General features: G+C 40.3%; 1 protein-coding gene across 4 annotated transcripts in view; it reads left to right on the top strand.

The window, feature by feature from the left end:
* The first annotated feature begins 989 nt into the window (after positions 1 to 989).
* Positions 990 to 12,244, top strand: part of nvl (nuclear VCP like) — a 49,944-nt gene continuing 38,689 nt past the window's right edge. For all 4 annotated transcript variants that reach the window (XR_013772475.1, XM_079280959.1, XM_079280960.1 and 1 more), the window contains exons 1-7: positions 990 to 1,123; positions 2,363 to 2,437; positions 4,129 to 4,199; positions 6,925 to 6,977; positions 7,106 to 7,196; positions 7,336 to 7,396; positions 9,770 to 10,015. Coding sequence is in view for 3 of the 4 variants with exons in the window: in XM_079280959.1 (XP_079137085.1) it covers positions 2,381 to 2,437; positions 4,129 to 4,199; positions 6,925 to 6,977; positions 7,106 to 7,196; positions 7,336 to 7,396; positions 9,770 to 10,015 (579 nt within the window). In the remaining variant the exon portion in view is untranslated. The remainder of the gene's footprint in view (positions 1,124 to 2,362; positions 2,438 to 4,128; positions 4,200 to 6,924; positions 6,978 to 7,105; positions 7,197 to 7,335; positions 7,397 to 9,769; positions 10,016 to 12,244) is intronic.

Here is a 12,244-nt window from a genome sequence, read left to right as displayed (position 1 = left end):
TATTCACAATTTAAAGTAAACCTGAGTTTATAAATACAATGACATAACAAAACAAAATAACAAGAATAAATAAAGATTTTTACATCAGAACGAAACTGTAAGCTAAAATTAAAATAGATTACCTTATTTTGTGTTTGATACAAATACATTTGAAGATATATACTAATAAAGAAATTGGGTAAAAACGAGATTGAGGGTCCGTGCACGAAGTATAATTAATTTGCCATTGTTGCTGTTGTATAATGAACAATGTCAGTTATGGGGCATTACCTAATCTCATTGGTCTACTTGTGTTAATGTAAATGTTTCTGCTATGTCTTGTTTGATGCTGCCTAAACGCAGTTAACGCTTTGTGTGGTGTTGTTGCATTGAATGAACACGTGCAATGCAATTCAGCACACCAACACATCAGCTTGGTCCATCATTATCAAACTTTAATGAAAATGAAGTAAAGGAAATAGAGAATCGTAAACAGAGACAGCTCGTAAACGTTGCGCTTTTTCAAACGTGTGTGCTCCAGCGATAGATTTATGGAGAGCTAATTAATAGAAACAAATATTCTAAATAATGTACATAATATATAACTGTTATAAAGTCATATTTCTGCCACTTTACCACAATTGAACGTGAATAAACTGCAATGGGCGCAAACACTGAATTGTTTGTATATATGCCTAATAATTCATTATCATAAATGTATTGATTTAATTAAGGCTTTTTAAACTATTTGGGTGAATGTTTCCGGCTATAGTGTTAAGACTTGTGATGAGTCTGACTGTAAAAATAGCTGATTTACCCTGAATTATAACTTTATTGCTGGCTGACTGATTGACTTATCGTGGCTGCAATCCTGCAAAAATCATCCAGTGACAATAATACCTTATACTACATCCTCCGGTACAGTAGGTGGCGGTATGCACTGTATAAGCAATGGTTGCACTGTCATTAAACTAAAAGAAGAAGAGGGGGAAGCAGACGAAGAAGAACAATGTTCGTTTCCGGGATCGTCACGCTGACAAATCATGGTTCCGTAATACGTCCATGTGCTGGATGTTAAACCGAGATACCATCACGACACAATAATAAATAAAACACTTGCCGCCGCGGTGGTGTTTTTGTTGAGGTAAATAACCTTGTTTTGTTTGACTGAGAATGCGTCTGTGGGTTGAATCCATTCTGCAGCCAGACTGGTGTTTTATGTTTTGTGCCTATTTTCCGGTCGTTATTTCTTAAAAGAATGTTTGGTGAACGTCAAAGCTATATTTAAGAAATGATGACAGCATACCTTATGATAAATGATCAAAAGTAATTTTCCCGTTAAAGTCCCCCATATTAGCGGGAACAAGCTACTTAGATGTGAGGACTTGCTGCAGTATTTTTTAATTTGTATAGACTATATGACATATCTATTATTACCAATATATGTTTATTGTTAAATCATTCAATTGGTTATTGATGAACAATCTTTATCCCTGCTTAATATTTATTTGTGTACATTTGTCCCTGCTGCGAGTGGAAATCTTCTGCGAGCTGGTCATATTGACTTATTGACATATTGAATAAGAAGAATGTAAGTGGTGTATGTGATGAATAACTGGTCGACTTGTGATAAAAAGGAGACTCAGCTGAAATATTTATTGGAGTTTGGCAAAGGAGAATAGAACGTGTTGACTGCAGGTAATATTTACCTTTGACAGAATTTAGGACCTGCTCAAATATTCAGGATTCTACATGGGAAAGTTCTGTAGTCTAGACATCAATCTCTCCAAGAAGTTTCCTGGAATCCTGACTTTACCGCTTCCTATACAAAGACACAGTTTGTTGTCTCTACAAGTATGGGGTCTGTGAACGACCTGGGTTGCAACCATTACACTTTATTATCTTCCCAGCTATTCTAGAGACAGATAGTGAGGCTACTTATAAATTTAACAAGCCTACTCTAAACAATACAAAATAGGAATCACGGCCTAATATGAAGGCATTTCCATCTCTGTGTACAAATTTAATATGAAAACACACATCAGTTTTCCGTGTGAGTCAGAAGCAAGATACAGGCCAGCCTCTTTGAATCTATCACGTGTGAACGCACTGTAACATCACTTAGATGTGTAACAAACAGCTCATTGACCACAGAGATTCATTGACTTACTTTTGTACACGCTCACAATGAGATTCTCTCGAAGACTTTGAAAAACAGCTGGTAAGTGTACCTTGAGTTAAGAATATTTGGTCAGTGAGTTGGTTGTGCCAATAAAACCCTTCGCCTTTCCTGTTGTTTTGTATTACTATTGTCATTGCTCCTGAAAAAGAGTGTAGAATACATGCTGTGCTATATTTCTGATTTTAGTCTATCCTGCTGCAGGATCAAATAAGCACAGGAATGAAAAACAGAAGTGGTGGCTGTCTGGACAGTCGGCTCAGACCGAGAGTGGAGCAGGTACAAATCCATGTTCTCATTCTTCTTTGGATGTACCATATGTAATGAGTTCAGATGTATTGATTTCACAACCAAAAAGATGGTGTCATTTCACAGTTCAGTATAAACAGATAAGCTCTTTCCCTTTTACTGTACTGCATCATATCTTACACACTCACACGGCCATGGCTCAGTTGGGAGCGGGCATTTACTATTCGGAGCCTGAGTTTAAATCCTGATGGGCAGGTGGCTCCTTGCATGCTAGCCCTGTCATCAGTATATGGGTACATCCCAAGTCTCTTATTTGTCATTTCCTCACTTGAACCGTAAGTTGTTCTGCGCCGCCATACTGGCGGCCGTCCCAAAGCTGTCATTGCTGCTCTGAGGAGCGTGGAGGGATCTCTGAGGAGCCCTGAGCGAGGATGCACGAGAACAGGCTTCCATAACGTGTTTCACTTTTCATAAGTTATGTGATTGGATGCTGTAGCTGATCGGACTGATCTGATTGTTCTCATCATCACTGGAGTTTAATATCCGAGTGAAGACAGATCACAGATTAAACTCAAGCTTTATATTTGTTTTCTGATTCGCCGTCTGGTTTAAATACCGTATATGTTTATTGTAGGTCTGAACAACAAAAGCGCCACAAACAACTTTCTTCATTTATTAGAAAGATTTGTCTTTTTTGATCTGATATTTCCTTAACTTTTGTTGTGGATACAATTAAAGTTAGAGAGAGCTGGCGAGACGAAAAACGTTTTACATCATTTCCATTCAGTCACGTGAGGCTGATCGAGTGTCGGGTTTGATGAGTTATGTCATCAATTTCCCCTAAGACATTGAGCCTAATCAATTTATTCCAGTATTCAAGAGAAACCATAATCATATTCTGGGTTATTTAAAAATAACGACGTCAAATTTCAAAACATACAGATGCAATTAATTAATAAATAAGAAACTCATTTTGCCGGTAGAAATTGATCCTGCACTTATAAACAGAACAGTATACTAAATGCAGTTTGTTAAACAGGTAAAGGGCTACAAAAAAGAACACACCTCTACTCTGACAGTGATGATTACTGTGTCTTTATTAGTAAAAGTACACTGATCATGTGTGCAGATACAAACTCCATCTGTTAAAGCCGACTGATCCAGCTGTGAAAACATGCAAGTGAGGGAAACAGGGATGCAATTAAGAGACTTGGGATGTACCCTATGAATGTGTGTGAATTAGTGAAGAATGGTCGGAAGACTAAAAAGGCGCTGTATAAATAATAGTCCATTTACACACCAAATCATCCATTTTTAGACCACATCATACACAAGATAAGAAAATAATGCTAAATCAAGACATAACAATTATGCCATTTGGCAATCTTACATTTTCAATACTCATTCACCAAGCAAAGTAAAAACAACAATAATAGAATAAATGTAGTATATACCGGTAGTATTTATGTCAAAGAGTAAATAAACAGGTGATGAGGATAAATGTCTTCATGGGACGGTATGGTAACTGCCAGCCATCAGAGGATATGAGGGAGACAAAAGCAGTGATGTCATGTCAAATCTAATATCCCTCTTGTTCTTGCATGAAGTGCATAATGCTTTATCAGTGTTATTTTTCTTGTTAAATCCAATCAGAGATTGGGTCTAAATATCTGATGTTGTAGTTAAACCTGCCCCTGTTTGATGTTGAATTCTGGTTTCAGTATATGACGACCTGCACCAGGGAATATGTGGACCTTTCAGCTATGGCCATGGAACTTCAAAAACTGTACAGGCAAGTGCATCATTTAAGAATTCAAGGATCATGTATTGTCATTATGCAACACAGGAATGCACAACAAGAAACACAAGACAAACAAACAAAACAGTAGTGCCTTCCTGTAGTGCATTCTTTGTCCTGCGTTTAATCACAGACAACCTGTTGCTGGGTTTGCCTCAAGTCTTGTTTCCTCCAACTTATTTTCGTACATCAGACAGCCAGGAGTAGGCTGGGTAGTGGAGTAGCCTTGGGTCCTAGCTGGGTTAGCTTAGCTTCCATCTCGGCTCCTCTTCCTTGAGAAGTTGCTTTCGGTGGCATTTTGTCCGGCAGGTCTTGCTGGGTGGTTGGCCGTTGGTGCTGATCGTCTCAAAGTCCATTGCTCTTCATCAGATCTCCACACTTCCTTTTCTAATGTTGATGAATGTGTTCTGTCATATGCTCCAGTCATGAACACGAAAAAGAAGAAGGGTTGCCAGGTTGCCATTGGTAAACGTTTTGAGAAATTTGCAACCGAGTCTTGGCCTTTGGTTGCCATCAGTGGCAACCACTTTTAACATGTAAAAAAACATGTGTGTGTATACCAGTAGCCGGCCGTGCATTTTATACCTGGGCCTTCTGTACTGTCCTACTACAGTTGAACCGCTACGGTGCAGATACATGAATCCGTGCATGACGGAACGCTGTGTCGTTAATGCACAATGCATAGTCAAATCAATGTAATTAACACAATGACAACAACAAAGTCATAAGAACCAGTCACATATATTCATATGACAACAAAGCATGACAAATCAATCCAGCAAACCTGCAGCGGATCCATGCATTCCACCACACAAGAGCACGAGCCATTCAAATATTATTCATAAGAACGACACGACAGACAATTGAACAGCAGTAACATCACTGCAGATGTAAAAAAAAACAACGCAGTTTGTCACTGACCGAATGCTGTTCACTTAAAGACAAACTCCATCCTCCTTTCTTTGTTGACAAAGACTTTAATCCCACGGTACATTATTTCAGTTCCAGTAAGAAGTCATTCTCGATTCATGGACGCCAGTGACAGTCGGACCTCCCCAGTTGTATTTCGCCGGTTTGTGACGGCCGGTTCGCAGCGGGGCCGGGATCCTGCCAGCCGGCCGCGGGCGGACCACGGTTGTGGAACTTAATTTCCCTGCGAATGTGTTCGTTGATCTGTAGATCCACTCGGGTTTCTCTGAAAGTTTTCAAAAGCACCGTAGTGTCCTGCCGTGCTATGGTGTCCTCAGGTTAGCTTAGCGTAGCTCCAAACACCAAGATGCTCAGTTAAAATAAAACACATTCCCAGCTATAAAATGTCCGACGCTGTCAGCCAGGAACACCGTTCATACAAATAAATAAACTACACCAAGCAAAACCCTAAAAATGTTGTAATTTCTTCCATATCTTTCAATTTGAACTCTTACTACTCCAACTAACTTCTGCCAGCTTCCTTAAATTTCACATTAATCACGTGATCGCCCACTGACCAATCACGGCGCACGTTAATGCAGACGTACTTAGCAGGTTACCTCGGTGCCACTGGCATGTCAAAGAATACGGCCAACATGTCAAACTAAAGATCTGATTGGTTGAAGACTTTAAAACAAGGTGTGCTGGAAGCAGTGCTGCAGGCTGGAAGCAGAGCAACAGAGGAAGACAGGAGCTGTGCAATGAGAAAATAAGCTAATGGGAAAAACAATTAATACATGTAGTGTATTTGTGAAAAATTATTAAATTATAAAATAGCTATAACTTTGATTCTGTTTAGCCAGCAGAGAAGGCTTAGCTTGCCCTGACGGCCCACCACTAGTGTATACACATATATGAAATAGGAACAGCAAAATGTGCACCCCAATCTCTTCAGATGTATGTGAGATGGAATTCAGCTGAAAGTAGAGATTATGGACAAGCTGATGTTTATGTTACTCGGGGAACCCACAATTCAAGACATCAATGCTGAAGGGCCTATGGATCTGCGGTAAGAATCAGTGCAACGGTCCAGAAAACCAAATTTTGAAAGGGAGAGAACTTATGAACAAGCAACCAGTGACTATTTTTGTGGCATCTGTGAAGAACATAACAACAGCTGCACTACTGGTATTTTGTTTACCAGGAAATGAGGGTGGACACACTAACTGACGACACTTTAATATTACAATTCAGTTACGTATCAGATAAAACACAAACTACTAAATGTTTTGTTTGATGACTGTAATACAGTTTTATTTATTTTATGTCTCATTGTCTGAGCTGATGTAAAACTGCATTTTATCTTAATTAATCTAAATATAAGATGACTTAAAATGGAAACCCTAGTTTCAGTTTTGCCAACCAAAAGCTGATGCCTGATTGGCAACATGGCAACCACCTTTAAAAGTTAATGTTGAGCACTGGTTTATCAAAGTATATAATCGCATGTATAGAAGTACTTTTTCTTACTTACCTACATTCACTTACTCTACTTTTATTGATATGTGTGAGGTGAAACACCTGTCAGTAGAATACAATGACGCAGCACAAACTACAACCCTAAAAATTAGCATACAGTTGAATCAACACCTCAAAGGGTTCGGACAAAAATTTGCACCTCCATAACGGTGGGGGTTGTTGCAGGCTGTTGGATATGACTGCATTTGTCTTAATGAAACTGGACACTGAGTGTATGTGTATGACTGCTAAATAAAAGTGATGATGTGTTTGGTTTATATTGCATCTTTAGAATGGAGTATGGCAGGAGAAACAAGACAGCTTTCAGGATTCAAGTAGAGAAAGGTAAAAGAGGCAAAAGTAGATTGATGCCGTATTAAACTTCCAGTGTTCATGATCAAAATCTCTTGGAATAAGATCTGTGAGTTCTGATTTTTATTTATTTATTTTTTTTTCGCCATCCTCTTTCCTAGTGTATGATGCAATAATGAAGGACTCCGGGCTGAATGATCAGGAGAGCAAACACTTGGCTAAGAGAGCCAAGCACAGCCACAATGACACTGGGTAAAGGACACTCCCTGCTTACTGCCTGGTTTTGAAGACTGTCTTTCACATCAGGGCTCTAACCAGTCTTTTCTTCTACTGTACCGGTACTTTCTTTTTAAATGTGCAACTAAGGCCTTACAAATCTGTGTGTTCACAGTGATGACGGCAGCAGCTTAGAAGAGTCTTCTGACAGTGATGACCACGTTCTGGAGAACACTGTAAGTCTCCTCTTCTCACCAATATTGGTGATGCTCAGTAGATGGGTACCAATGATGTTCTGTGTGGTTTTAACCACCTGCTGTAGAGATCTTCTAACCTGGGCTGTGCACATCCCATGCATGTTTGTACTGTTTCCAGTCAGGATGCTTTCTATTGCTTCTCTGTAGAAGTTGACAATTTGGCACAGGAATTGTGTCTTCTTCAGTTTCCTTAAGACATACAACCGTACTGAGAGGGTAAATTATTATGTCGCTTTAACATTGCCTTATATTTTTCAGGGTCGGTCAGAAAACATGTGTACATGCCTGTACGGACAGATTCATTGTGATCCAATGCTTCACACTTCACAGTCCAGGCTCAAAAAGTGTAATATGTAAAGAGCAATTTTGTGGGATTCAAATGAAAGCATCAAAAATTCCTCCAAGGTGCGGATTTTGGAAGAAGGGGAGACAGTGGAGTCATCTACATGGAGGGACAAGCTATTGGGGGGTTTATGGGCTCATGATGATGACTTCAGATTTGTTGCAGACGCAGGTCAGATTTGCAGTCGTTTACACCAAAGAAGTGTTTTATGTCTGAGAGGTAGGTTTTGAACCATGAGAGGCCAGTGTCTTTGATACTAAGAGAGGATTCAGGCGGGTGAGGAGGTTTGCGTGGTTGATGTGTCAAATGCTGCAGTGAGGTCAAATAGGATGAGTATGTTGAGCAGACAGTCGTCTGAGGTAAGGAGATGGTCATTTATGACTTAAGAGGGCAGTTTCTGTGTTATGTTGTGTTCTGAAACCAGGTTTAAACAGTTCATAAAGGTCATTGAGTGGGTTTTCAATTGTGCGTTCAAGCTTCTTTTTTTTTTTTGAGAAAAGGGAGATTTGATATAGGTCAGTGGATATTTGGGATGTCAGGGTCAGGCCCAGGCATATGGATGGACGTAACAGCAGCCACTTTGAGTGAAGCTGGGAACTGACCAGTGGAGAGGGAGGACTTTATTGTGGCGATGAGTGGGCTGATTCTTGGTAGACAGTTTTTATATAAGTGGAATGTACAGGTGGGAGTCTTCATGCCAGAGATTTGCTTCTGTAGAAGTCGGAGAGGTGCTGGTTGATAAGAGAATTTGGAGTATTGGACAGAGAGGGGGTGGAGTTGGCAGTGGCCAGCTCAGTGTGGATAGTTACTATTTTAGTTAGAAATTAACTAGGTGTGATCGCCACCTTATGGTGTATAACAACTATTCCCCATGTTCCACGTTTCTGTATTGCAGAGTGGATCAAGCATATTGCCGTGATGAATTCATGTATGAGGAGGCTTTTATTGTTAAGGGATTAAGTTGAACAGGGCAAGCTTTTTTTTTTTTGGCTGTTTTGCATTCTGATTGGTTGAGATGATCTTGTGAGGGTGTGCAGATTGGCCACGTTCACGTGGGGTTTTTTGTTGTGATGACGAAATGAGGAAGCCCCATGGCTCTTAAATTCAGGACGATGTTGCATTCCGGGGTTAAAGACGTTTGAGTGTGAGGAGTTCAGTTATGGAGTAGTAGTGACCCACCATGCTCACTGAGACTGATGTTATTTAGCCGAGGTTGGAGATCTTATTGTGAGACCTTAAGTCAAGTCGCCATAGTAGGAGAATCTACAGCATTGCAGCTAAGACTAGGCTGGCAAGTCAGTGAGCAAACAGGCTAGCACGCTAGTAGACTGGTTGCGGTAGTATCTTATCTTGTTGAAGCAGCTTAACGTCCGCTGCATGCGGAACTTTATCGACTGTTAACGTTCGTCATTATCACGATTTAGAAGGAAAAAAACGTAACGTGATGAAACATGCAGCCCCCCGTGTTCCGGTTCAGTTGACGCGGTCACTCATTAACGTTAAACATATCCTCTCTGTACTGGACGCAAAGAGATGAAATCGATATCCATCCTGTCATCTGACCCTGGGCAAGATGAGCACATTTCTCAAATGTTGGACTGCTACTTAATATTATCTGCACATCCCAACGTTGCCAGATGTACGATTATGATTGTATTTGTTCAATAATCTTACCCTCTTTACAATCAATCGTCAAAAATGCCATAATGTATGACAATTTGACCATTTTGTGATACTTGTAATTAGTTGTTGGCTTTAGTCTGCGCTTCCTCGTTTAAATTCATTTCTGAACGTCTGTGTTGATGGAGGTGACTCACGAATACGGCTGCTCCACACATTCGAAGGGCGCGTGCACAAGATATAGCTTTGAATACATCAGTAAGCCCAGTTTTTATATGATAACTTTATGCCTCTGGAACGTTTAACATTTCCCATTTGGCAAAGCTGGCACAGTCCATTTTGACAGTGACATCTAACCTTAACTGGTTTCTGATTTTTGCCATTCACAGCCCACCAACCACATGAACAGCTCTCTTGCATCTCTCTACCGGAAGGGTCACCCGGACTCCAGCAACTGCTCACCTAGGAGAGATCAGCCTGCTGCCAGCTGTCCTGCCAGCACAGCCAACCTCCCTCCTAGTTCGGGGACGTTGGTTTCCACGGGAGGCTGGTTTATTGATAGAGGCAGAGGGCCAGAGAAGAGCAACATCCTTATCGACCTGTGTGAAGAGGAGCCAACTAATACAGCAACAAATGTATGTTTTACTGGAGGGCATGACTGTGCACTTAACAACACAGTTAACATGCTGACATTTTAACGAAGTAGGTAATAACTGTTTTGGTGGTCATGCCGTCAGTTCTAAGACTTATCTGTTGATACCAATATATCCCGATAATACCAGCCATGCTGATATATTGAATGAATGAATTTTATTTATATCGCGCTTTTCACAGACATAACATCACAAAGTGCTTAACAGAGCAGACATTTAAAAGCATAAAAAACACAATGTGACCCTAGGGTCAATAAATTACATACACACAGAAAAATAAAAATAATATAAAATAAAAATGTAAAACATATTTTAGGAGCAGGTCTAGGACATGGGTCTACTTTTTACTCAAATGCCAGCCTAAACAGGTGGGTTTTGAGCTGGTTCTTAAAAGTATTCACAGTATCTGCGAGGCGCAGAGTTGCAGGCAGAGCATTCCAGAGCCTCGGGGCCACTGCCTCAAAGGCTCGGTCACCACGGGTCTTAAATCGTGTGCGTGGGACCGACAGAAGACCTAGAGCATTTGACCTGAGAGTGCGGGCGGGTGAATAGGGGCGAAGTAGATCAGCTACATAAGTCGGAGCCTGACCGTGAAGTGCTCTGTAAGTGATGGTGAGAATTTTAAAGTGTATCCTAGATGCTACAGGGAGCCAGTGGAGAGATCGGAGTACGGGGGTGATGTGAGACCGTCGATTTGTCCTGGTGAGCAATCTGGCGGCAGCGCTTTGGATGACCTGTAGACGGTTAAGAGCAGATACACTGAGTGATGTGAAAAGTGAGCTACAGTAGTCAATGCGAGAGGAGATAAAAGTGTGTATGATCATCTCTAATTCAGGTGTTGATACTACAGATCTCAGTTTACTGATATTTCTTAGACTTTTTTTATTTCTTATTGGTCAGGCCCTGCTGCTCTTTGCTGGGCAGTGCTTGTTAAAAATGATTGACAGATCAGTGCTGAGAGAAGGTGACCTCCATGTTGTAACAGTTGTATGGAATGTTACAGCAGAAACCTGTACATTTGACCTGATATTCTCACCATAAGCCCACGAACTGGCCTTGAGAGTAAGATTTAGTTCAGGAAACATGTATTCAATGTTGGAATTTCATGATGCTTACACGTGAACTTTTTCTAATTAGCAGTCAAGCTGTATATCAGGGGTATTCAATTAAAATTACACATCTCAACATCTTGCCCTCAGATCAGACTGGAGTGGGTATGTTTGCTCAAAAGATTCATGTTTGGTCTCGTAGTGGCGTTTCACATTGGCGCTTTCAATAACGGCCACGGTATCTGAACATATGAGACAGAGTGGTTTTGTAGCGCCAGCAGGAAGAATTAACAAATGGTTGAGTAGCATCACGTGAGATGATTTACAATGCATATAATTAGTCTGTGTATTTCCTGGACTGCTGACCAAGTGCCGTAAAGGCTAGAAAAGCTGTGCAGGTTCAAATGGAAGCGCTCTGCCAAAATGTATAATTGTTGGAATGCTGTTAAGCATTCCAACAATTATACATCCATCATCACCAACGGGTTCTGAAAGGCTGGGATACTATGAGATTAAGGGGACAGCGCAATGAGGAGGACAACGCAAGCTCAAGGGCGGATTTGCCCCGGTTCATGATGTGGTGTGTTCAAGGACCCAAATGCAGACTCGTTTTTTCCCAGTTTTTTTTCCAGTCCCATCCTTTCAAAATAAAAGCCTCATGGTTTCACTGTATTTTAACGTTGAGCTCAAAATTAGGCTTTTTTGTTGAAATAATGAATGATCTTACTAATACTGCGACAACTACTACTACTGGTAATATTTCTAGTATTGCTACTACTACTACTAATTCAACTTTTGCTGTTGCTACTATTACTACTACTACTGCTTCTGCTATTACTGCTACCATAAATATTATTACTACCACTACTGCTATTACTACCACTACTATTATTACTTGTACCACAACTGCTAATACTGCTATTCCTGCTACTACCAGTACTAATACTACTACAGCTATTAGTACGACTGCTACTAGTACTACTACTACTGCTACTTCAAAAACTGACTTTACTATTACTACTACTACTACTTATTATACTACTACTACTGTTATATAAAATACTACGACCACTACTACAGCTATTACTACAACTACTGATACTACTACTTCTACTACTTCTTCTAATTACTGATACTTTAACTACAACTTCTACTACAAATA

The sequence above is a fragment of the Melanostigma gelatinosum genome (genome assembly GCF_949748355.1).
Source record: "Melanostigma gelatinosum genome assembly, chromosome: 12".
Lineage (NCBI taxonomy): Eukaryota > Metazoa > Chordata > Actinopteri > Perciformes > Zoarcidae > Melanostigma > Melanostigma gelatinosum.
Note: the sequence above shows the minus strand (reverse complement) of the source record. Positions and strands in the feature narration are given on the sequence as shown.